This window comes from Manis javanica, chromosome 11, assembly GCF_040802235.1.
Source record: "Manis javanica isolate MJ-LG chromosome 11, MJ_LKY, whole genome shotgun sequence".
Lineage (NCBI taxonomy): Eukaryota > Metazoa > Chordata > Mammalia > Pholidota > Manidae > Manis > Manis javanica.
The window spans coordinates 71,678,590-71,703,104 of NC_133166.1; the positions used below are offsets into that span (position 1 = coordinate 71,678,590).

At 43.5% G+C, this 24,515-nt stretch overlaps 2 protein-coding genes and 1 long non-coding RNA gene across 4 annotated transcripts in view; 1 reads left to right on the plus strand and 2 right to left on the minus strand.

The window, feature by feature from the left end:
• Positions 1-1,346, minus strand: part of EPHX1 (epoxide hydrolase 1) — a 31,601-nt gene extending 30,255 nt beyond the window's left edge. Inside the window, exon 1 of the mRNA XM_017679344.3 lies at positions 1,204-1,346. Within this exon, the coding sequence (XP_017534833.3) occupies positions 1,204-1,279 (76 nt within the window). The 5' untranslated portion in view covers positions 1,280-1,346. The remainder of the gene's footprint in view (positions 1-1,203) is intronic.
• Positions 222-13,945, minus strand: SRP9 (signal recognition particle 9). 2 transcript variants are annotated; one of them, XR_005058668.2, is made up of 5 exons: positions 13,745-13,945; positions 8,165-8,233; positions 1,513-1,710; positions 1,204-1,362; positions 222-381 (listed from the first exon to the last, which is right to left on the minus strand). XR_005058668.2 is itself a non-coding variant. In XM_037008877.1 (3 exons), the coding sequence occupies exons 1-3, from the start codon at positions 13,814-13,816 to the stop codon at positions 4,475-4,477; spliced, it is 261 nt and encodes an 86-aa protein (XP_036864772.1). In that variant the 5' UTR covers positions 13,817-13,945; the 3' UTR covers positions 2,462-4,474. The 2 variants fall into 2 exon arrangements, 1 of the variants encoding a protein (XP_036864772.1); XM_037008877.1 differs by lacking the exons at positions 222-381; positions 1,204-1,362; positions 1,513-1,710 and adding an exon at positions 2,462-4,594.
• LOC108409226 (uncharacterized) lies at positions 13,897-22,902 on the plus strand. Its single transcript, XR_001856176.3, has 3 exons — positions 13,897-14,190; positions 20,764-20,895; positions 22,532-22,902. It is a non-coding gene; the product is annotated as an uncharacterized lncRNA (long non-coding RNA).
• The last annotated feature ends 1,613 nt before the right edge of the window (positions 22,903-24,515 follow it).

Consider the following 24,515-nt stretch of genomic DNA (forward strand, 5'->3'; position numbering starts at 1 on the left):
ACCAAGGGAAAAGGTTAAGAGCCTACTAAAGCCTTCGAAAGGAAACAAAAGACAAAAATACGTCAACACAAAGACTGAATCATTGAAATGTCATCAGCCTTCTTAGCAGTAACACTGGCTACCAAAAAATTGTAAAGCCTTCAAAGGTTGTGGGGAAATTATTTCCAGCAAAGAATTTTATAATGAAGTGAAAAAAAATTAAAGACATTTTCACACATACAAAGATTAAAAACATTTTTACTTCTCTTGAGATATTACTGCTCCAGAAAACAAGGGAGTAAAATATGAAAGTGGAAGACATGGTGTTTGGGAAGCAGAGGGTCCAACAGAGAGGCGGCATCAGGAGCCCCACACTGAGAACTGTGCAGCTCAGAGAGCAACCTGAGGTGAGAAGAGGGAGACAGAGGGCATGGGAGGAAGATCTCCAGGGAAAACATGGAATTAATACAGTAATTGATATGTTAAGCTTTTGAAAAATAATGTGAATAGACATTTGTCAGATCTGCTAGCCTATTGGGAAAAAAATTAAGGAAATGAACATAGAAAAATTAGCAAAGGAAAATTGTATAGCTACAGGAAAAACAAAGTTGTTTGAAGAAGGAAATGTAACCACAGTACACTGTTTGGCTCTGTAGTGAACAATACTTATATAGTCATAATTATGTAAACGCTATTGATTTAACAAAAAGTTATTACTGCTATATTGGAAGGATGCAGTGGGAGCAATAGGGGTGGTGTAAACTTATATCTTCATCTACTATAGAGAAAATAGACTGTCTAAAATGGACAGCCCTAGAAATCTGCATTGTATTATTCAGATACACAAAAATGCCAAAAGATTTGAATGTGGAATGGGGAAAATGGAGGACAGAGGAGTGCTGTACTTTATTCTAAGACTGGATTATTTTTTTAAAAACCATGTACATGAATACAAATACAAATTAATCTAAAAATATTGTTTTCTGAGGTCATCAGACATTCCAGATTCCTTGCTTTCTCTAGATTCTAAAGTGTGTCTTGTGTGCTTTTAAATTCCAGGCTCAGATCAATTCCAATTAACTGCTGTTTCTTTCTCCTCCTCACCTGAAGCTTTTTCTTCACTCTCATTCACCACAGGGCACCTGGTCCCGCACAACCTGCTGTCCAGACCCTCCCCGCACTTACCAATAAACGCCTTTCTAAGGCTACAGTTACCCTGAATACCTTTACCACTGTGTCTGCATCCAGGGCCAAGCAGATGGAGGACAGAGCAAAAATGCAATGGGGGTGCTTCCAACATCTTGGAAAGACAGCTGTACTGGAAAGGAAGGGTCACCTTCCAGAGCTTTGGCTCCTGCAGCTTCCCACTGCCAGTAGTTGATGCTATCACCACCACAGGATTGTTTGGGGACGGCACGGTCCAAGAGAACACAGAAAAGGGAAACAAAACAAAAAGATTTCCACACTGTTGAGTTATCCTTCCTCAGGCCAGACTGAGAACACTTCTGGAACTGTCTGTGCCCCAAGACTCACTTTCCAGGTTTCCAATGTGTTGAGTTCAGGCAAGGGGAGAAACTGAGACTCATCACTGATCCGGTGGTGGTCTTCACCAATCCCTCTGGTGGTGTCAGGGCTCTCACACGGTGCTCCATGCAGTCACAGCTATGCCCAGCTCAAGAGCCACGGTGGCAGGTGCTTACTCCATCTTACCTGGAAGCTGCCTGACAAGTACTTTTCACGTACAAAAGAGAAATGAAATATTCTGACTTTCTTTACATTATCATAAATTATAACTGCAGTACAAGAGGAGTATTTCCCATATTTTTTTAACAAGAAATAACACTAAATACTATGAAACTGCCAATATGGCAACAGGCATTTTTCCTGGAAGAACAAAAATAGGGGTGTAATAAGTATTACATATGGATTTGGTTTTGCTACATTTTTAGTAGGCAGAGAGGACCTCTTACTGTTACTGGGCAATTTGCTTTCCATTTCACTCATTTTGAACTAGTGTTATATGATACTGACAAGACTATTCCCATCATTGGCTGTTAATGTTAGACTTTCCTTAGGGGAACAGAAGACACCAACTATAAAGCACTGCCAACACTGCTGCTTATCAGTAACTTAAAGGTATGACTAAGAGGTTCTATATTTCTAAGACAAAAAGTTGGCAGGTTAGGTACCCCAGATGGGAGAAACAAACCCTTTAAAATAGAGAATATATGTAGCATTACAACAATGTTTAATGTGCTCCAAGGACAGTGGGTCTTTATAAAAGAACAAGTTATTTGAACTGCTAACTATATCTAGAATATCGATTACTACTATGGTAGCTTCTTTTGTATTACATTAGAGTCAGCAGTATTTTATCAAATATATCACAATTTGTTAAAAATTAATCCATGGAAGTGTGATTACAGTATCCAGAAATACTTCCTGATAAGAGAAAAAAATCAGAGCATACAGCACTGCAATCTTCAGATTATACTATGATTCAGTGTTTTATTTATATATTGTTTTAAAGAGATTCGATACTTTTACCACCAACTAGTTCTCTTAGTAGTTTTACTTTGTGCAGACACAAACAAATACAAATTTTAGAATTAGAGTTCAATTTCTCCCCACAAAAAGATACTCTCCAGGGGGGCAAATCTCAATTTGCTTGCCAACTGCCAAAAAAAAGGAATTTAATAATAGACATGGCTCAGCAAAAAAAGCAGACATTACCTACAATAATTTAATTAAAACTATGAAAACATGAGGTGGCTACTTATACCCTTTACCCTGAAAAACCAACACTCATAACAATACTAGCAATAATAACAGCTACAATTTATTGACCTTTACTACATTCCCGGGATTGTGCTAAGGGCTTAAAATAAATCACATCATTTAACTCTCCTAAAGTCCTCTGAGTACTATTGTTAGCCCAATCTCCAGAGAAGAGAATGGAAGCTTAGAGAAGTATCTTGTCTAAAATGACAGAGTTAGGAAGCAGTAGACAAGACTACAGCCCAGGCAGTCCGCCTTGGAACCTCTGTTCTTAATGACTCTACTGTAAGTTATAAGAACTCAAAGAACTCAAATACCAGTCCTTCCCTTCCAGGTTATCTTTATAAAGTAGTGTTAAAAAGTGGAAGATGTAAATGAGAAAGAAAAAGGCCAAAAAATGCCCCAGTAATCCCATTAATTCTGGGGGGAATAAACTCCAAACCAAAAAAACCCTTACATTATTGGATATTACTTTCCTTAATCAAGAAAACAATTTTGCCATCAACATACAGTCCAGAGAAAGTCCTCTAATAAAAAAGTACTGAGGAACAAAATAGACAGTGAAATTACTTCCATCACTTTACAATAACCGAATACAGTACATCCGGTCAAGAAGTCAGTAACTCTTGAGAAGTTAAAAACCTTAAGAGAAATAATATATATTCATTTAATATTTTACTTACAGACCTCTCTGAAACATGCCAAAATTCATATGGCTCATGGAACTTTGCTCAACACAAGAGATTCCTAACAAAAAATATATTAATGTAGGAATCAAGATGTGACCATTATATTTAGGTATATAATTCAGGTTCCAAATATATGGTGAGTATCACGTAATGTCATACTTCTGGTTTAATGGAAAACGTAACATTTGTGACAGTTATGCTTAACAATGGTTAAGTAAACAGGGAAATGGACAAGGTACCACTGAGGTATGCAAAGATTTAACAGTTCAAATAATCAGCCTTTCTGAGAAAATATTAATGGGAAATATGAGACAAATATTTCTGTAGATGGTAGTTTCAGCCCATGAATGATTATTCTCTTCATGCATTTAAAGTAACTTTAGTTGTTTGTGAGCACTAAAAACCAGATTCAAACTAAGTCTTTGCTCAACAAGGTAACGAAACTACAATTCCTTATATTAAAAAACAGTTTGAATTTGGAAAGTTTAAGTTTTCATAATTACTTTTAGATATAATTGAGACTATATTACCACAGATCATTAGTTATACTGCTGTGCACAGTCGATTCCAGTTACCATATTTATATTTGTTGGTCACCAATAGCACAAATTTTATGGTCCAAAAGAAATATATCAACCCAGCAAAATGGTTACATTCAATTTTCTTTTAAGGAAAGATTAAGTAAATTTAGGAATAATTGGCTTTTCTTGGTCTCATTTTCAAATTACTGATACAAATTTACCAGAGAATAATTATGTATTTTTTGCGTAACATCAAATAATCAGCAAAAAGTTTCCAAGATAGCTGCATTTCTTGTTCAATGTCCAAAAATAAATAAAGGCTTTCTGACTGAAAGCATTTACATTCCTAGTTCTCTAAAGTAAACATTAAAAAGCAAAGTACACAAGATGACCTCTAGGCTTTTAAACAGCCCACTTAGTTACATAAAGTATTCTCTGTTCCAACACTTCCTCATACTCAAAAGATATTTATTTCCTAAGAACATGACAGTCTTCATTTCAAACCATTCAGTCCGTTTCCATGGCAACACTGCGGGATTCCTTGGCTACCATAAGTCGCATTAGTTGACTGTGGAATTTCTCAATCTTCTTTACATCTTGAGCTTGGTCTGTTCTATACACCAAACACTGTCAGGAATTTTAAAAGTACACATTAACTATGCAATGTAGCAAATGTTTGATTGGGTAACAATCTGAGTGTCTTTCCTACCACTGTTTTTCTTTATTCTCTCTGGAGGGCATACTAAGGAAATTACACTGAAGTTCCAAGGCCCAGCAATTACATTCCTGAAGTAAAGGTATTTTACAGTATTTTAAATGCCACTGTTCTGTATAAAAACTAAATGAACTCTACAAGAAGCTTCTCAAAAATGACCAGTTCATATGGCAGCAGATTCTGCTATTGGGTCTGATCAGAACTCGAGGGTTGGAATTAAATATTTTCTCCCTGGGATCTGCTCATAAATAAGAGTTATATTGGAAAAAGCAGGGAAATCTTAAGATCCTTTTTCCTACTTGTGAAATTGGGGGATTTGGGGTAATAATTTTTTTAAAAGACCTAAAATCCCCTGCTTACAGCCAGCCACTACCTAAATTAAACCAGATACATCTGTCCAACCTTGATTTTCCTAAGGTAATCATAATTTTTAAACCAAATTCTTCCTTGCTATAAGTTAAAATCTTCATTAGACAGATACTTAAGATCTGTTTAGTTGACCAGAAAACCACTTGTTCCAGATGTTCAAAAATAAATTTAAGCAGGCAGCCCTTTTCCTCACTTTGTAATATTGATCCATTTTTCTTCAGCCCATCTTAAAGGTTCACATGAGTTTTATTTAATGGACCTGCAATCATATTATTCATCAGCTTCAGTAATTTGGAGCTCAACGTCATCTTCCCCAACTGGTCTGCATTCATTCAGCGTTGAAATCACTTAATAAACTTTTATCCACACATTGTACAAACTTGTGAAACAGTCTTCTAAAGAGGCCATAATAATCTCCATCATTTCAATTTTAGTGTATGTGCTATGCAAGAATGTATATACCTTTTACAAACTACAGTTCGACAGAAAAGATTTTAGGTCCATAGAAGACACTATTATAAACCAGTCATGGGATTGGAAAAAATGATGCATAAATGGGATTACAAAAAAGTTAAAGTCACATGATGAAAATAATAAATGAAGTTTAAGACTGGGTTTTCTCTAAGAATTATTAGCTATCAAAATGAATTAGTGAGGGAAGTGTACAAACTTTCCTTTAAAAGTCATTAGAAAATAGATGTTTACTGTTGGAGTTGATCGATATATTTACTATTTAGAAGGATGAGTCTGATCACATCTTTGGTCCCCTTTAGATATGAGCTAACTCTCAGTAGTTTTAAGAAAGAGAATAAAAAACATTTTTCATATTTAGATCTCGTCACAAGAATCATCAATGCTAAAGAGCATTCTTCCCAATATTGCTTACCATGGATCCTTAACTACGTTTTATCATTACCAAAGGCAAGAAGTCATCATCTGGAGAACAAAGCCTTTCACATTAAAGCCAATTCTGCATTTTTCCTATTTTTAAAACATACCAGTTTCTCTTTAGCACATACAGCTACGCATTTTGTGATCACAATTAAAACTTGTCTCAATGTGAATGTTCAACATTCAAGTACACATTTACTGAATCAAAGTGGCAAGCACTAATGCTAGGAACTGTCACATGCTTTACTTTCCACAACAACCCAATAGGTGAGCAGCTATCACTATGGCACTTTACAGATAAGGAAATTGAGGCCCAGAATGCGAACTTGTCTGAGGCTGAAATGTTAATGCATGGCTAAGCCAGGATTCAAATCTCTTGAATCTAGGCCTACACCTCGATTTACTCTTCTTCGCATTTTCAGTTATTTCACCAAACTCAATTGGTTCTTGGAAGACATACTAATCATTAAAAGATCTGACTTCACGCAACCTCACAATGGAAACTTGAACACAACACATACAGTATATGACCAGACAGAAAGTGATTTTTAAGGTCATTATGAAATTTTAAAAGTTCTCTGTATTTAAAAAATGCTTACTAAATACTCTCTGGGTCAACACACCACGCCAGTCACTAGATATGATATAAGAATATTACTTACCTATCTATATTGTCTTGATGCTCACAATTAATAAAAAAAAAATGTGATAAAACAATTGTGATCCAGCACAAAGAGCCAAAAGAAAAGCAAGGGATGCAGCAATCCTTTGGGCTGGGTTTTGAGAGATAAGCATCAGTCTTTCCCTAGTTGAGGCAGAGGTGGATGGGATTCAATACTGCAAAGATGAAACCAGAAAGTTCAAAAGCACAGAGACGTAAGGTATAAGATAGCATGGCATATTAAAAGAGCTCGTAAGTAACACAGAAAAGACAGGGATTAGAGGAGATTGTGGGGGAGTCCACATCATGAGTGGTGAGGAGCCACTAAAGGTTATAAAGCAGGGTAGTAAACCAAATTTGTTTTGAGATATCACTGTGGACAACTGAAGGATGACTGAGATAGGCAGGGACATAGGAGACTACTCTAATAGTCCAGGCAAGTGATGACACCACGACCCTAGACTTAAGAGACTAAGAGTGAAAACAGAGAGATGAGGGAGCTTGAACAGGTAATGCCCCAATGCCTAGCAAGTGTATAAATGTATCAGAGGATCAAAATACATGCTTTTGAGATGAAGGGAAAATGGACAGGAGAATGACAGAAAGGGAGGGCCTGAACATGATCCCCAGGTTTCTGAGCGGGCAGATGACAGTGAGACTGACACTAGGAAATCAGAGAAGGAGCCAGGCTAAGAAGAGATGATGAGTTCTGTTTCTAACACAGGCTAGCTCTGTTGAGCAGTGAGGTATGCTCGCTCAGCTGAGAGCTAGTCAAGAAGTCAGAAGTAAAACATGAGTTGGACGTACAGATTTGGAAATAGACATACACTCAGGCAGGACTGGACTGAATGACAGAAGATGCATGAAAAGATGGCCAAGGACAGAATCCTGGAGAAATCAGTATTTATGGGGGCATGTCAATGAATTAGCAAAGAATGAAACAGAAACACGGAAAACAAGATAAAACCAAACCACTGATGCCAAAATAATAATTTTCAAAAGAGGATTATTTTCTGTCACCAAAAGCAGCATGGAGGTCAAGTAAAATATGAACTAATGAGACTACTGGATCTGAAAATTTAGGGGCTCCTGCTGAACTCTCGGCAAGAGCAGGTTCAGTGGAATACTACTGCACGGAGAGGCCAGAGGGCCAGAGCTAAGGAGGGAATGGTGGAGGAGGTGACAAAAGGGAGCAGACAGGGAAGGAGATATTACCATAAAGCTTGTAACTTGGGTTCAAATACCATCACTTACTCCCCAGAGACCTACAAGGAAACCTTGTATCCAGTTTTGATCTCCACAATCCTCCTGCTTAAGATCTGAAGAGGGCAATTATTCAACTACAACTGACATACTGCATTAATGAAGCAGTATGCTTCATTAATTATTCCCCCAAGAGCCTATCAAAGTAGTTTCTAGAATGGGGTGCTTGGTTTTGGAATGGAATGCAAAATAAGCATCCTCATGGGTAATCTGCATATATTCTATGCAAATAATTTCAAACAAATAGATTAACTCAAACAAATCTAAAAGTATGCAACAAATAAAAATGTATACTTACAACTAAATCATCTGTTACTTTAATACACAAACTCCCATCAGAATGCCTATATTTGAGAACCACACGTGCCTGAAATAAAAATACATATTTAGAAAGAGTGAAGTCAGAAGACATTTCTCACAAATAATTTAGTCTTCAGGTAGGCTAAAAAGGATCCTTTTAGAAATAATAGCCAAAACATGGAAAGGCACCTTTACCACAAACTTATCATTATTGAAATGAGGTTAAAAGAAAAGACAGCATTTTAGTTCATTCCTACTGCTACAATTTTTTCTAGAAGACTCAAAAAGTTGGATATTCTTTGCAGCCAGTTTGAAGAGATGTCTTGAAAATCCCCATGACACATCCATATTCAGAGAATGTCTGAAACTCTTAAGGTGGTTTGGCATTTCTTGCCAGTAAGAATACTTAAATCTTCAACTTAATTGGGGTTATGTCCCAATAAATCCATCCTAAGTTGAAAATACTGTTAGAAAAGGCATTCAGTACACCTGACCTACCAAGCATCCTAGCTTAGCCTTGCCCACTGTGAGCCTGCTCAGAACACTTACATTAGCCTATAGTCTCGCAAAACACAGTCTATTCTATAATAAAGTGCTGAATATCTCCTGTAAATGACTGTTACTAATACTGTCCTGAAAGTGACAAACAGAATGGTTGTATGTGTATTGGTAGAAGACTCTGGTGATCGCATGGCTGACTGGCAGCTGTGGCTCACTCCCCTCCCAACATCGTGAGACATGTACTGCATATCACTAGCCCAGGAAAAGATCAAAATTCAAAATTGGAGGAACAGTGTCTACTGAACTCATATTGCTTTCGCATCATCGTAAAGTCGAACAATAATTAAGTTGAACCATTACGTCAGGTGACACTGAAGGGGAACACAGCATACCACCTCAAAATATGCCACATTGGCATAGGACTGTTTTGAGCTCAAGGCAATTAGTTCTCTGTCCTTTCTGCCTAAATGCAGGACATAAATTAACTTTTGTAAAGGTGATATAAATTTCCAATTCTAAAGGTGTTCCCCTCTCCCTCACTGGGAAAAGGAGGGCTCTTACTGCTTAATGAATGTTACGACACAATTCACAGTAACATACACTTCCTAGTCACCTTCCCACAACCTACTGCTCTCTCAGAAGCTCCAAACCCCTTTTCCTTTGTCCAACTTCCTTCCCACACTTTATCAACCTGTGTCATGGGCCCCACATTCTAACTGCCTCCTCAAGTCACACTTCTTTGTGAACTCCTATGCATGTCTGTAATTTTTCTTCTTCTTGTTAATCTGTCTTTTGTCAGTTTAATTTGCAGGGCCCCAACTATTAAACCTAAGAGAGTAAAGAAGAAAGGTTTTCCTCCCATATGATACCAACATTCCTAGTAGCCACAGAGGAATGATAGGAAAAGGGGAAAAATTGGCAGAAGTGGCTACTTAGTCCAAATCCATTCCTCAGGAAACAGTACTGCAGTCCCAATTTATACTTCTCACTTGCCCACAGCTCTGAGGAGGAGGGCTAAAGTATTCAGCAAAGTCACATCTTCATCATAATGGCACAACATGATGCATTACATAAAAGCAGAATTCTATCTTGAAAAGAAGTCTCAATCAACAACTTTTCCAAATCTAGGATAACTCCTCCATTGCAAGGCAAGGTACACAATACTTTCTGTTGTTCCATATTCTACAGTGAGGTAGCCAAGAAAAAAATGACTTAGATATCAGCATACTACAATAAAACAGGCCATCTTCTGAAAGAGTTCTCAACTTCCATGATTATTTCTATTTCTTTAAATGATGGATTCAAAAGCAATTGCAGCAGTCTTGCTAACCAATAAAAATAACTAACTAGCTAAACAGCTAGTTGTTTTAAAAAGTGCTAAGTATCTATAAGCAACATAATTTAAAAATGGTTACACTGTAGCACCAGAAGCCTCAAGACAATTCTGGAAACTAAATAAAAAGGGCTGTTAGAGCTGTGACTTACAGTTCTTCTCTTCATGCTCTGTGGTCCTGGGACTCCAAGAGAAGAAGTCATGGCACCCTATGAGATTTATCTTGGTGAGGGAGGAAAGGGAACTCACCAAGTGCGTAAGTAGACAGAAATACCAGCAACTAGGGTATCTTTAGGCTCTCTGATTCTATTTACTGAGCTATTAAATTCAGATTTACATATTTCTAAAAATTCAGTTCCCCAGAAACAAACTTGAAAAAGTACTAAGCATGACAATTATGTAAAGTTTTGACTCTCAGTTAAAAGAATACTCAGTGCCTTCATTAGGAGAAAGGGAGGAACAGGTCTTTGGAACCATAAAGAGGGTCCATTTTGTAACTGAGGAGGCACCTAAGACACCGTGTCAGATGCCATAAAGAGAGAAAAAGAAATCAAGGTTCTTGTTCTCTTGGAAACTCTGAATTCAACCAACCAAAATAACCAAAACAGAGACTGTGACTTAAGTCCTATAAAGGTATGTATAAGTAACACGCTAAAAGAGGGAAGTAATTTAGATCGCAGGATGGGGCAGTGTACACAGGCTTCTTGGAAATGGCTTTTTAAGTCCTTTTTTTCTCTTTTAGGGAAAAAGGAGAGGAGAAAGGCTTAAGGACCACTGTGAATGAAGATGGGATAAATTCTGTGGCTTTATGAGACTAGAGCTGAGGATGGTGGCAATGGTGGGAGGCAAAACCAGAAAGACAGGAGAGGGGTGTCAGACTGTGGACTGGAAGCCTGGACTTTACCCAGCAATCAATGAAGAATGAGTTTTTAAGTGGAAACGGAGAGAATTCACTTTTGTGTGGCATTAGAGTGAAGGAGTTACACAGGCAGACGGATTAAGTAAGAGATTATTACACGGTCTAGCAGTAATCCCATCTTCAACTTGGGCGATGCAAGGGAGAATGGTCTGAGGCCATGGCTACAACCAACAGATTCAGTGTGGTGGGGAGAGAAGACAGATTTCCGTGAGAGTCCAAAGAGTTCTGACAGAATTTATTTTATTTTTCAGTCCTGGCAGTATGGGCTGGTAGAACAGCACGGACTTGGGGTATAGAGAGCTGGGTTTAAATTTCAGCTTCACCTCTTCAAGACTAAGCAAATCATTTAATATACCTAGGAGTGTTTATTCATCTACCTCAAGGGGTGGCCTGAACTGTTCACATAAATTATACATGTTAACACATGTAAAATGCCTGTCACACAGAAGGCACTCAGTAACACTGTTAGTCAAGCCCCCTCTCCCCACTCTTCCTCTCACCTCCCTAGCAAAAAATAAGTTGATAATCAGTAGAAGGCTCTCATGAGAAGGCAGACGTTTGAGGCCACAGGAATTTTCTTTCTTTTTTTTAATTAAGGTATCATTGATCTACTCTTACAAAGGTTTCACAAGAAAAACAGTGTGGTTATTACATTCACCCTTATTATCGAGTCTCCCCCACCCGTATCCTACTGCAGTCACTGTCCATCAGTGTAGTAAGAGGCCACAGAATCCCTATTTGTATTCTATGAGCTACACTGTCTTCCCTGTGACCCCCCACACACCATGCGCACCAATCATGATACCCCACAAACCCCTTCTCCCTCCCTCCCCACCTGCCACTCCCCACTCCTCCCCTTTGGTAACCATTAGTCCCTTCTTGGATTCTGTGAGTCTGCTGCTGTTTTGTTCCTTCAGTTTTGCTTCATTGTTAGACTCCACAAATGAGGGAAATCATTTGGTATTTGTCTTTCTCTGCCTGACTTATTTCACTGAGCATAATACTCTCTAGCTCCATCCATGTTGTTGCAAATGGTAGGATTTGTTTCTTTCTTATGGCTGAAGTATGTACTTCACTGTGTATATGTACCACATCTCCTTTATCCATTCATCTACTGACGGACACTTAGGTTGCTTCCATATCTTGGCTATTGTAAATAGAGCTCCACTAAACATAGGGGTGCATATGTCTTTCTGAATCTGAGTAGTTTTCTTTGGGTAAATTCCTAGGAGTGGAGTTTCTGCGTCAAATGATATTTCGAATTTTAGTTTTTTGAGGAACCTACATATTGCTTTCCACAATAGTTGAACTAGCTTACATTCCCACCAGCAGTGCAGGAGGGTTCCCCTTTCTCTGAATCCTAGCCAGCACTTGTTGTTCCTAGTCTTTTCTATGTCACAGCAATTTTCTGATTGGGAAAAGAGGTGAAAGGTTTCCCCTCTCCTGCCCATTCTAGACAAGCTTTGTTCACAGCAATGCTCTGTAATTACCATTGTAGCTTTGTTTTCCCTACCACTACCTCCACATTCTTAAAATGATTACTCCTGATGTGAATTTGTATATTCTTTACTGTATTTTTAGTTTACATTGTGAGCATGTCTGGATCAAAATCCTGTATTGTCCTCATGGTACCCTGCTTGAAATCATGTCATACACAAAGTACTCAATTTCAAAAAAATCTAATTCATTCCATCATTTATTACTACTGTTATCACTTTATTTTAAAGAATGGAATTAAGAATGCTTTATAGCTTCTTGGTACTTACCTAGGTCTAAAAAGTTAGGATTTTTTAATTAACAAGGAGCTGCTTCAAATAACCTAATGTTTCAAATTAAATTTTACTCACTTATTTTTGTGAGTGCCTTTTTATTTTGTACTGGAAGCACATACAATAAAATGCACAAATTCTAGTGTACAGCTCAATGAATTCTGACATGCTCATGTAACTACTGCCCAGATCAAAATATTAAACATTCTCAATAATTTTATTTTTTCGTTCTTCACCTATTTCACCCATACCCCCCACCATGGCAACCACCAGTCTGTTGTCTGTGTCTATGAGTCTATTTCTGTTTTGTTTGTTCGTTTTGTTTTAAATTCTGTATTATCAGTGAAACTATATGGCATCAAATAACTTTGAGATATTACAAAAAAACACTCAAGAGGAAGAAAAATCAAGACCTGAATGCCAAATTCCCATCACTTGGACTTCTTTGCTTTTTAATAATGAGTTTATATAACCTCTGGCATCCACTTATAATTTTTGTGGGGACCATGAGCCCCCTAAAATTGTTTGCCAACATTTATGTGTAAGTTCATTTTTTTGAGTAAAGGGTGCAAGGATTCTCACATTCTCAAAGGGGCACTTACCTGCAAAGGATTAAGGACCACTATTCTAAGGGGTGTAGAGCCTCCGGAGTGGGGTCTTTCAAGCCTGTTCCGGCGGCAGCAGAAAAACACCGCTGCTTTACTTTACACAAGGGAACTTACGCCCTGGGAGTACGGGAAAAAGGAATCAAGACAAGGGGACAGAAGGCCGACGCCGCAGGGGGAGGAGCCCTTAGAGATACGTAAACCAGTTAAAACCAAAAGGGAAGTTCGGGATTGGGGGCGGGGAGGTAGACGCAGAGCCGCTCAGGGCGCTGGAACGACCCTAATCTTGCCCGCTGCTGGGCCTTGCCGGGCCGTTAATCAGGAAGGAAGCAGTAGGAGCAATCGGATGTGGTGGGGCCTGTCTCCGCTCGCCCCAACACCACCGAGGACCGCAAGGAAGACGCCCTGGCTCTGGGCCAAGGCCAGACGCACCGGCCGGCCAGCGACCTACCTTCATAGGGTCGGCGAGGTATAGTTTCTCGGCCGCGCGACTGAACTCCTCCCAAGTCTGGTATTGCGGCATCGTGGGCCCGCGGCGGAAAGCGAGAGGAGGCAAGGCTGGGACCCGAGGCCGCACGACCCGGCCCACCCACCAACTCACCAACCCACCTAGCGCCTCACCTCACGGCCACCAACCCCAGCAGGGCCCACTACCCGAAGATGGTGGCGCCGCCGCGCACCAACAGCTCGTGCCATTGGGCGGCCGGGGCCACCCTCGCCCAATGAGAAGGAGGGATGTTGCTAAGTGGGCGGAGCCTGAGCTGTGCCCCCGGGAGTGGGCCCGGAGCAATAGAGCTCTGGGGGACAGATGGGAGGTCGCCACAGCGCCTTCTGCAGACCTGGAAGATCGGGAGGCCTGTCCGTCCGCCACCTGGGCTGCTCTGCAAGGACGCCCAGGTTCGTCGACAAAGCCCGAAACCCAGAGACGTTGGAGACAGCTGAATGGGGATGACAGGGTCCAGCTATCACCCACAGCCTAGAAAAGGAGGGGGTGGACATAAACACGGGAGTGCAAACGAAACTTGATGTGACAGACGTTCATGTCCGGCTAGAGGAGACTGGGGCCAGACACCTCGGCCAACTTCAGATCTGGGCAGTATTTACTGTGAGGGATGTTCAGAGCGTGGGGGGCAGAGAAACAGCAAGGGAACAAGTCAGTATAATCACTTATGCCAGGATAAGGAATTTGAACTTTGTTCTCCAGGCAATGGGGTAACAGGGGACATAGATGGGTATGTTTCTTAAATCAGGGTTACTGAGGTATATTTTACCTACAATATACATGCTGGTTTGAAGCATACAGGTTAATACATTTTGACATATATATGTCCCTATTAGGTATATACCCAATCAAGACATTGAACATTTCTTCATGGTCAATTTCTCCATCCCCACTCCCACCCCCAGACAATCACTGACCTACTTTCTGTTGTAGATTCGTTTATCTTGTGCACTGAAGAGCTTTAAGCAGATTTGCATCTTATAGGGCTCCAGCTGTACACCAAGACTGAACTGAGGTGGTTTGTGCAGCAATAAGGGCCTAATAGCTGTGGATCTGATTAGGGCACTAGCTTAGGAATCGGTGGAGGGTACAAAGTCACAATTCTTGAGAGTATGATGTGGGTTAGCAAGAGAGGAAAGCATAGTATGACTCCCAGATCAGTGGAGGTGGTGCCATTGACAGGAAGAGGAAGAACAGGTTTGGAAGATGGGAAAGGTGATGCTTTCAGTTCTGGACTTGCTGAGCTTGAAGTATCTGTGGGACATCAGATAGGACACAGAGCTATCTGATAGCTCAGTTGCATATCTCTATCAGAAACTCCAGGAAGGGTATGAAATAGGAGACTCCAGCAGACAGGTCTTAGTTGAGCCTTCCTGGGGAAAGGACAGCATAACATAAGACTAGGGACAGATCATAGGGAACAGCCACACGTGCAAAGGGTTTGAGTGAGGGAGCCAAGTCCACAAAGGAGGGAATTATTGGGGGATCAGAGGAGACCAGGAGTGTATGTGAAATGCGACGAGAAGAGGTTTGGGGAGGAGCAGGTAGTTATGTCAGATGGCAGTTAGGGCCCCAAGTGCAAGGAGTGGGAAATGACTCCGTTGATTTAGTCACCAGGAGGTTGTTGGTGACCTAGCCAGAGGAGCCTCAGTCAGACAGCATGGGTGGAACTGACCAAAATGCTGAAGTGGTGGGAGGGAGGAAGCACTGCTCTGTGTTCTCAGAGCCCAGGCCACGGACAGGATGGGGGACGTGAGATGGCCCAAACACAAAGGTGAAAAAAGGAATGCTGTTCTTTAATTTGTGCCTGTTTATAATGCTCAGAGAAAGGATCATGAAATAGGGAGGTTAAAGGTACAAGAGAGAGGAAAGCAAGGTCTCAGGAGAAACAAGGGGAGGACTGAAGACCCAGATGCCTGAAAAAAGGAGGCAGGTCACCACTGTCCTTGAGGGACGGGCCAGGGGGTGAGGACACAGGGAAGTATGGAGATAACAAGGGCAAGAAGGTAGATTTTCTTTGCTACCTGATGGGTAGGGCCGTCTTCTAAGACAGGAGGGCAAGAGTGGTCTTGCAGCTTTGAGAAGATTTGGAAAAGCCGTTGTAAGAAATGAGTAAGGAAGTCAGCCAGAAAGTCAAACAACATGTATCAAGAAATGTTCAATTTATCTGAGCATTATAAACAGCAGAACCAAAGGCCCAGATGGACTGCAGGTCACACTCTGGGGCAGAGAGCCCCAGTCTGCACATTTTAGGGTCTGTCTAGCACTACCCAGCCCCAGCCCGAGCCCCTAAAGAGAGAGATCAAGAGGAGAAGAGGTTAGGAGGCTTCCCTCGGTCATTCGGATGCATCCTTTAAACTAACTTGTTCTCTGCAGAGGTGGAGAGATGCTTCCGAAAGGCTGGCCCCTTGGAAATTGCTTATACACCACATGCTGAAAATGAAAAGTCCCTTTCATTCCTAGTCAAGAAGAGCAGGCAGGGCCTCTGTGGCCCTGTGGCTACGCGTTTGGTCCTTTCACATGCTTATCTCCTCTGAGCACTCAAATGGCCCTGCAAGGGGACGCCATGAGCCCTCGCCACAATTCTGAAAGACTCTGAAAAACAGTATCTCTGTAATGCCTTTGGTGGAAAACCTGACCTGACCCTTCATTAGGTTGTTTGCCGTCTTTATTTGTTCCACTTGATGTGTTTGGTTATGTGGTGGGTCCTGGTCTCTGCTGGTGGTGTTACGTAGCATATGGCATGTGCAGCATACTAACTTTTCAGAATCCAACAAGCTCTGAATTACAGAACATGTGTGGCCCCAGGGATTTCGGATAAGGGATTACGGCGTATCCATTATAGTGATGAAGAAACCAAGCCTGAGAAATAAATTATACTAAGCCGATTGGTCCTGGACTTTGCTCCTGCAGATGTTAATCGTAACAGGGGGTTGTGTGATTATTTTTGATGTCTAGAAAATGTAGCTTCTCGGCAGTAGGGAAGCTGGGTTGGTGGAGCAGAGCCTGGGTGCAACGTCAAAGCCTTTGCTCTGTTGCCTCCAGTGATTGTTTTCATGTCCCCACCTCCCATTCATTCCCATTCCTACCACAGGGACTTCTCTCTGTCCCCTCCACCCCCAAAGCTGCCTCATGAAGTCACTGCTGCTCTCATAGGTCACGACTTAACTTCATGTTGCCTGATCAGCGGATGGCTCTCAATCCCTCGTTTCTCTGGAGGGCACTCTCCCTTGCTCCTCTTTCTTCCTGCCTGGCTCTCTACCAGCCTCCTTGGCACCCCCCAGTCCATCTGGTCCTTCATCCTTGGGTCCCAAGGAACCAGACTTCAGTTTCACCCTTGAGTGAGTGTTCTCCCTGGGGGAAATTCTTTGGGTTTTTGCTTCCACCCGCATGCTGTGTGACTCCTGGATTTCTGCTTGGGCCTTCCCTGAGCTTCAGATTCTCATATCCAAATACCTGCCAGGCTCTGGGCCACCCCAAGAGTTCAATTATGGGAGGTAAAACAAGTTTATCAGCAAACTGAAGCAATTTATGAGCAATAAATGTGATGCCTCCTTTTTCTACTTATTTTACCATTGCCATTGGCAAATTATTAGCTATTCATACTATATCTGACTGCCAGGAATTCAATAACCATGTACTGCAGACCAGTAATTGTGCTGGACCGAGTATTTCTATGCTACTGAGGTCAGGGGCAGAGATAATAAGGCGAAATCACAAATACCAATGATTGAAGACCGGAAATGTTCTGCAGTGAGGATGAGAGCAGTGCGTGCTTACTCTCCTGTCCCTTTGTCTTTGCCCAAAGGAGGAAGGTGGTGGTGTTTTTCAAGGTGAAGAAAAATGACTGATTGTTGTGAATTCTTCTGCTTAATACTTTTCACCCCTCTTAGTTTTCCTTGGTTGTCTTCTAAAGACTGTCAGAGCCATAGCTGTTCTGGGTAAGAGCAGGTGTAGGTTCTTAAAGGGGCTGTCATATTCATGTCATAATAACAGCCACAGTGCCTCTGCACACCAGGAACCCTGTGTCATTGCATTGATTTTCCCTTGTTATGTTTATGGAACCCACCATATGCCAGAGTCCAAGAAACTGCTGTTCTTTTTGTACCTTCCCAGGTTTCATGGATTCAGTGCACAGCAGTCAGGGTGAAGCAAATCTGGGAAGAGAAGTCAACCAAGAAACCGGTTTGCCCAGTAGTTGTGTCCCTAATGGGGAGGGCAGGAAACCTGAGGACGTCCTGCCAGGGACAGGGGCCTGGGGTAGCTTTGGCCCAGTGTCCAGCGGAGGGCAGTAGTGTGCAGACAGTCACACAGGGACGCCCCTGACTTCAGCCTCTCCTAAAGGAGAAGGTTGCCCAAGGAGCACACACTAGGTTAGTTGGGAAAGTGTTGGTGCATTGGGTTACGTTTGCTCAATCTCTACACTTCCTTTCTGGAGAGAGCCTCAGCTCTTACTTGACTGCCAGGAACTTCCAATCCAGTTTAAGTCACTGTTACTTATAACGAGGACGTCTGATGTATCTGTGTGGGGAAGTTGGGGTTCCTATGGCCAGGATCCTCACTGAACTTAAACCACCTGATGATGTAACTGGCCTGTTGCTGGGCCGCCGCTTCCACACCTGTAGGCAGTAAGCTATTATTACGCTATATAGAGAGCTCGGCCCAGTGCTCTGGGTGGAGGCAGAGATGCTAGTGCTCGATCTACCGCTGGAGAACAAGCCAGGTAAACCCTTTCACCCCGAGAATGTTTTGCTGTTGATTTATTTGGTCACAGTGAATCCATAGCGAACTTGCCCGGGGCTAAAACCCATTGGCAAGACAATCTGTCACCCTACCAGGTATGCCACAGGGAAACAAAGATGTGCACAAGAAGTTCACATGCTAATGAGGGCAGAGGAGGGTGCAGGGGTAAGGCAGCTTTACACATCATCAAACTTAAGGCAGAAATAAGCATTTGTGGAGCACCTACCACAGGCAGGGCACAGCGAACTGGGGATTCAATCAGGTTGAGGCATTCCCTGCCCTCCCAGTTGGAGGTGGGGGGGGGCACAGGAGGTAAAGACCAGACAATATAAGGTGTGACTGAAGTACCCAAAACAGTTCTCCCTGGTGGTATGTGGGTGCAGCCCAGAGCTGACCTGACCCTCAGGGACCCACATCAAGCATTCCTGGATTCTTTGACCAGTCCTAGGGACTATAAAATTACCTTGAGGCTGGGGGCAGAGCCGGAAAGGAGGGAGAGGCAAAGGCAGAGAAAGAAAGCATCCTGAGTGAGGTCCGGGGAACCACCCCACCCCCCCAAGCCACACTGAGTGGGGCTCACAGACCAGAGAGTGTGTTAGCACCCTCTGCCCACACCCCCAAGGCATCCCCCAGGGCATCTTGGAGCTCCCTGAGGCTGTCTCTGGCTGCCCAGTGGCATCCTACTCCCAAAATGCTGGTATTTCCATACTTTGGGCAGGTCATGATCCCTTTAAGGTGAAACAGATTTAAACTGAATGAACACATCTCAAAAAATAACAGGGAAAGAAGCCTTGCTTTTTCCAAGGGTGTGATTGTGCCTTGGGGATCAGAAAGACCACCGTCAGTGCTGCCTCCTCTGGGGCAAGCTGGGTCAGGCCAAGTCAGACACTGCCCAGCCCTGCCACACTGTCCTGGAGGCCAGAGGCCAAGGCCCCTGGAGAGTCCCAAGGCTCCTGGCTTGTCAGTTTCATCTGAAACTGATTGAAATGAAATGCAAACCCAAGTAGCTGGGAAGAGGTTCAGAATTTTAGCCCTACCTGCTCCTGTTGTCCCTTGGTGGCACATTACTCCCTGGCCTGGGCCCACCGCTGCTCAGATTTCCACCTCCCCTGGGCAGCCCCAAACTGTCCATGAGCCCCAAAGAATGGCCCATTGTAAATGAGACAAACCAAAATAGCAGCATCTTCTGTTCTCTGGTCCCATTGCAAATGAGACAAACCAAAATAGCACCATCTTCTGTTCTCTGCTGTAAGAAGATACACTTACACCCCAAAGCCCCAGATGTGGATGACAATGGAAGCTGTTGTTGCAAATTAGTGATCCCAGGACACAGGAGAGGCAGGTAGGAAAGCAGCCAGCTCAGTGGGTTGGACTGTGGAGAGAGAACAATTACAAAGTTACTCCATTAACCCAATTAGCAATCACTGGCAGGAATTCTGTTAATCAGCAAAGCATGGTGGGGAAGGTGGGAGGAGACAAGCAACAGGAAGGGGAACCACAGGGGCTGAGAGGTAGGGAGTGGTGATTGAGGAAAGGGCTAGGAATAAAACTTAAGTTATTTCTAGGCTGGTAAATGCTATTTTTATCATTTTTTAAATGTCTGGAAATTTTTTAAAATCATGCCTTGGAGTTCTTGGATGAAGAGTGTTTGTGTTAATTAATAAATCAGATGACATCTCCACTCAGCAGCGGGCTCTGCCATGGAAACTCTGGGTGGCCTGGGAAGTGGTGACTATGGACTTCTGATTGATTACAGCTGTCATGTCCTTAGTCATTCAGCCCAACAGATCAGCCAACACGTCTGAGCGTCTACCTGGTACTCACTTGGTTTTGTGAAGGGAGGGGGAGTGGGCACAACACGAAAAAGGCCACATCTGGATGCCCAACCAGCTATAATGAGTGATATTTACAATCATGTTACAAAATTCTGCTGAGCAGAAAAGAGACAGGTTAATGAGGGGTGGGAATTAGGAAAAGAGGAGCAGGATTTTGAAGATAACGGTCAGTTTATGGTAGATGAATGGCCAGGGTATTGGATACAGAGAGGGTGGGCGCAAAGGCAGGGACTAGCTCTTGAGGGGACAGCACATTTGGATACTTCGAGATTAGTGCATAGATGCCTAAAATGACTAGTTGAGACTGAGGGGGTTGGAGTAGGCAGTGACAGCTGCAAACATGGTGAGTACGGTCCTGTCAACACCTTGTTGTGACTTTATCTTTTTTAGAGGCCACAGCTGGGGCTGCAGGAACTTGGGTGCCTTCATCAATAGGCAAAGGAGAAAGGGAAACCTACCAGGCACAGGGCACTGGGAGGACAGATGGAGAAGATGAGCCCAGCCCCAGGAGAATAATGCCTGGTAGGTGCCCACCCTGTCTCCTGCCCCACTCAGACCTGGGAACCACTGTCCCTCCAGGGCCCCCAACCTCTCACTACACTATCACTCTCAGCCCATGTCATTACACCCAGAGTCTCTCCTTTGCTCTCATTCCTTTCTCACCTTATCCAGCCTTCCAGGCACTGTGAAAGAGAAAAACAGTAAAACATGCAAAGCTTTTGTCTTCAGTACAAAGATGAGGTGTTGTATGTCCCCTGTGTTTGGCCACTGCAGGCTGGGTGTGTCTGGTTGTTCAAGGTCTTGGTAGGCTTTGCCACCCTCTAGGTCTGTCTTCAGGAAGCCTGGGATGGGGCGGGGGCATGCAGTGGCGGGTAGGCTCTGACCTTTGTAACCAAATACCTCAGACAGGATCATGCAGACAGTCCTGCTCAGTAAATATTTGCTGATGACCAGCATGATGACCTATGGAGATACTACCTCCTACCAAAGTTTTTAGGAAAACATTCTTCTTTATCATTAACCAGCAGTGCTTCTGTATCCCCAGAGATATCTCAGACTTATGGGTTGAACTCTATAAGACCATCATATGCATAGGGGTAAAGGTTGGGAAATATGTCCACCTTGGCTTCTGGGCCTCCTTTCCTCTGGGTACAAGTCACCAATGCCCTCACAGGCACAGCCTTCCTTCTTTCATTCCGTCTGAAACCACCAGGCTCCTGGAAGGCCTTCCCTCCCTCTCTGAGGCTGGGACTGTGTTTGTGTAGGAACTGAAAGCTATTGTAATAAGGCCTCTGCACCCACCACACAATGCCTGCCTGTTTGCAAAGCACCAGCCCTAAGTCACTCCAGTTTCATAACTGCTCAGCAAACTGCACCTGGTCCTTCTTCCCCTGTGGCTGCGAGGCTGGAGGCCAGTAGGTGGCCCCCGCTCACTCTGCTCCCTGCAGGTTGAGGGCCCTGAGCCATGTGGGTTTTGGAGGTTGACTCACCACTGTGCAGGGCTCTCTGGGCGTCCTCAGCAGGGAGCTCCTTTTGTCCAGGCAGGAGGAGACTACCAGGTCTCCGGCTCCCCTGGGGGCAAATATAGGACAACTGCTTTGGAAGGGCAGAGAAGTGTGGCTGGACAGTGGTATGGCACCCAGACAGCTTCCCAATGTCTCCTTGGGAGCCCCTGGCCCATCTCCCAGTTTTGCTCAGCCACAAGGCCTAGACTCAGCTCTCAGCAAGCCCAGACCTACATGGCGATGGAGCTCGCCCTGACCTTGGAGTTTCCAGTACAGGCACAAACAGGCCTTTAAAACCTCCTAACTTCCCAGGGTGAGGGTACAGTTGGGGCAAGTGATTGTTGATCACTGCTGTGTCATTTTCCGGTGCAGTTCCAGGTGGCTGGCACCGCCACCTCTCTATGGTCCGGATGCAGAAGCTAAGAGGGCTCAAAGGAGAGAGCTTTGAAGTTCCTGGCATTGAACTCCTGTGCCCTGTCTTGGTGTTGGGAAACCTTACAGCTGCTCTGGGCTAGCAGAGCCTTCTCTCGCTGACTTGGGGCTTTTTGGATCAGGGTGTTGGTGAAGCAGAGTTCTGGCAGGAGCCTTGCCAGCGGCTGCCAGGAGAAGGCAGAAGGGAGATAATTAGACCTAGTAATTGGTTTGCTTTTTAGTTTTTCACAGGCATTGGTGACCATGGCTGAGAAGAAGACACAGAAGAAAGTTGTCCCTCCAGTACCACAAGTAAACTGTCCCAATTCTGGGGTGAGCTTCTGGGCCTGGGCCAGGCCAACCCTATTTGTCCAGTCTTGCCTGGCACTTCTGTCTGACTGTGACAAGCCTGTGCACCCCACGCTACCCCAACAGAGCAGTGCAGGCTTACCCAACCTGCACCCGTGCCATGTGCTAAGCCTGGGACCAGGCATCTTAGAACTTTGAATCCAAGGGTAATCTGTAGAGGGAGTTACCCAACACTGGCTACTCCAAGAAGAGCTTCTGGAAGCCTGTCGCAAAAGACTTCATTAAAGGCTTTTGTTTCTGGGCAGAGCTGACTCATCATTTCCCCCAGAAAAGTTTGCTCTCTGGGAAGTTTCCAGACCCCCATCCTTACAGTTGGCCATTTTTCCAGACCAAATGTCTCATATTAGATCTCAATTTGCAACTTGCTACCCTTCGTGTGCACATGCTCTGGATTTGTCCCAGCCTGAGCAGCTGATTCACTTGGATGTTCTGCGAAGCTCTCACCGTTTGGTTCCATCTCAGCACATCAGCATGGAAGCTATGGGTCAGATTTCCAGTTTTGGTGGGGAGCCCAGAAGTGTCATCCTGGGAGATGGAGGTTGGATCTCAGACTGGGTCCCTAGGAGCTCTGTATCAGGTCCTGTGAGCTCATATTGTCTTTTGAAGGGCTGGTTACCCAAAGCCCATCCAAGGATGGACTACATTGGGATCAGTGATCTGTGTGTGTGGCTGTTTAATATCTTGGGTAAAAGCAAAGGAAAGAACTCATGATCAGTTTGGACTCTGAGGGTTTATGTTTAAACAGGATGGCCTTCCTCTGTATTCTTTTCTTCCAGCTGCCCACGCATCTATTCATAGTTATGTGCCAGACATTGTGCTTAAGCTCAGGACTGAGGATAAAAAGACAATCCTTGCCTTCAAGGGCCTTGCAGACTAACATCTGAGCTAGGCAGACACTGAGAACAAAGTAAGTGGGAGCTGATGTAATGCAGCCATCAAGGATTCAGACTCGGGCCAGGCCACCTAGACTCATGTTCCTGCTCGGCTGCTTACATGCAGTGCAACTTTGGGCACATTACTTAACCATTGCATGCCTCAGCTTCCAAATCTGTAGAATGAGGATATGATGACACCTACCTTAGTGTTTCAAGAGGATTAAATTAGTTAGTAGATTTAAACTTCTTGGAATTGTGCCAGGAACAGTGAGGAGGGTACACATTTGAGGTGTTTTGAAACCTGTAGCATCCACAGGACTAATTGTTGAGGAACTTAAGAGGGAAGCTGAGGTCACCTTTATGTAAATCCCAGGGTGCTGGGATCAGGTCATGTGCAGCCAGGAAAGCTGTACTGGAGCCTCGGGTCCACTTCAGTATATATATTTAATCTTAAATAAGTATTGCCTCAGTTGTGCCTTTGTAAAGTGGGAATAATAATTTCTCCCAATCCAGCCTCATTGGGAGAGGAACAGAAACCAACATTGGAATCTACTGTGTACCAGACAGCTTTATTCTGAAGACTGAGAGAAATAAGATACTTAAATGTGTTTATATTAAAAATATACATTGTAAACCATAAAGTATAGCATCATGTAATTGGGACCCTCTGGTCGCCCCACCCCGGGCCCACAGCCTGGAGAAGAGGCGTGATAGCAGGTATACTGTGACCCTGTTCTCCTGTGATGCACCGGTGTCTGTGCTATTTGCATCCTGTCCAGTAAAGTCCCAGGATACCATACGGGGCTGAGGCCCTCAAAAGGAGGACCAGGGAGCAGTGCAAAGCACAGGGTGGTGAGCTGAGCTACTTGGAGGAAGTCTTCTGAGGTATGACAGGAAGGGTGGAGCGCACACATGCCTAGTGCAGACCCGCTCCTCTGGGTCCTGAGCCCCAGCCCCAGGCCCTCAGCCCCAGCTCCCACAA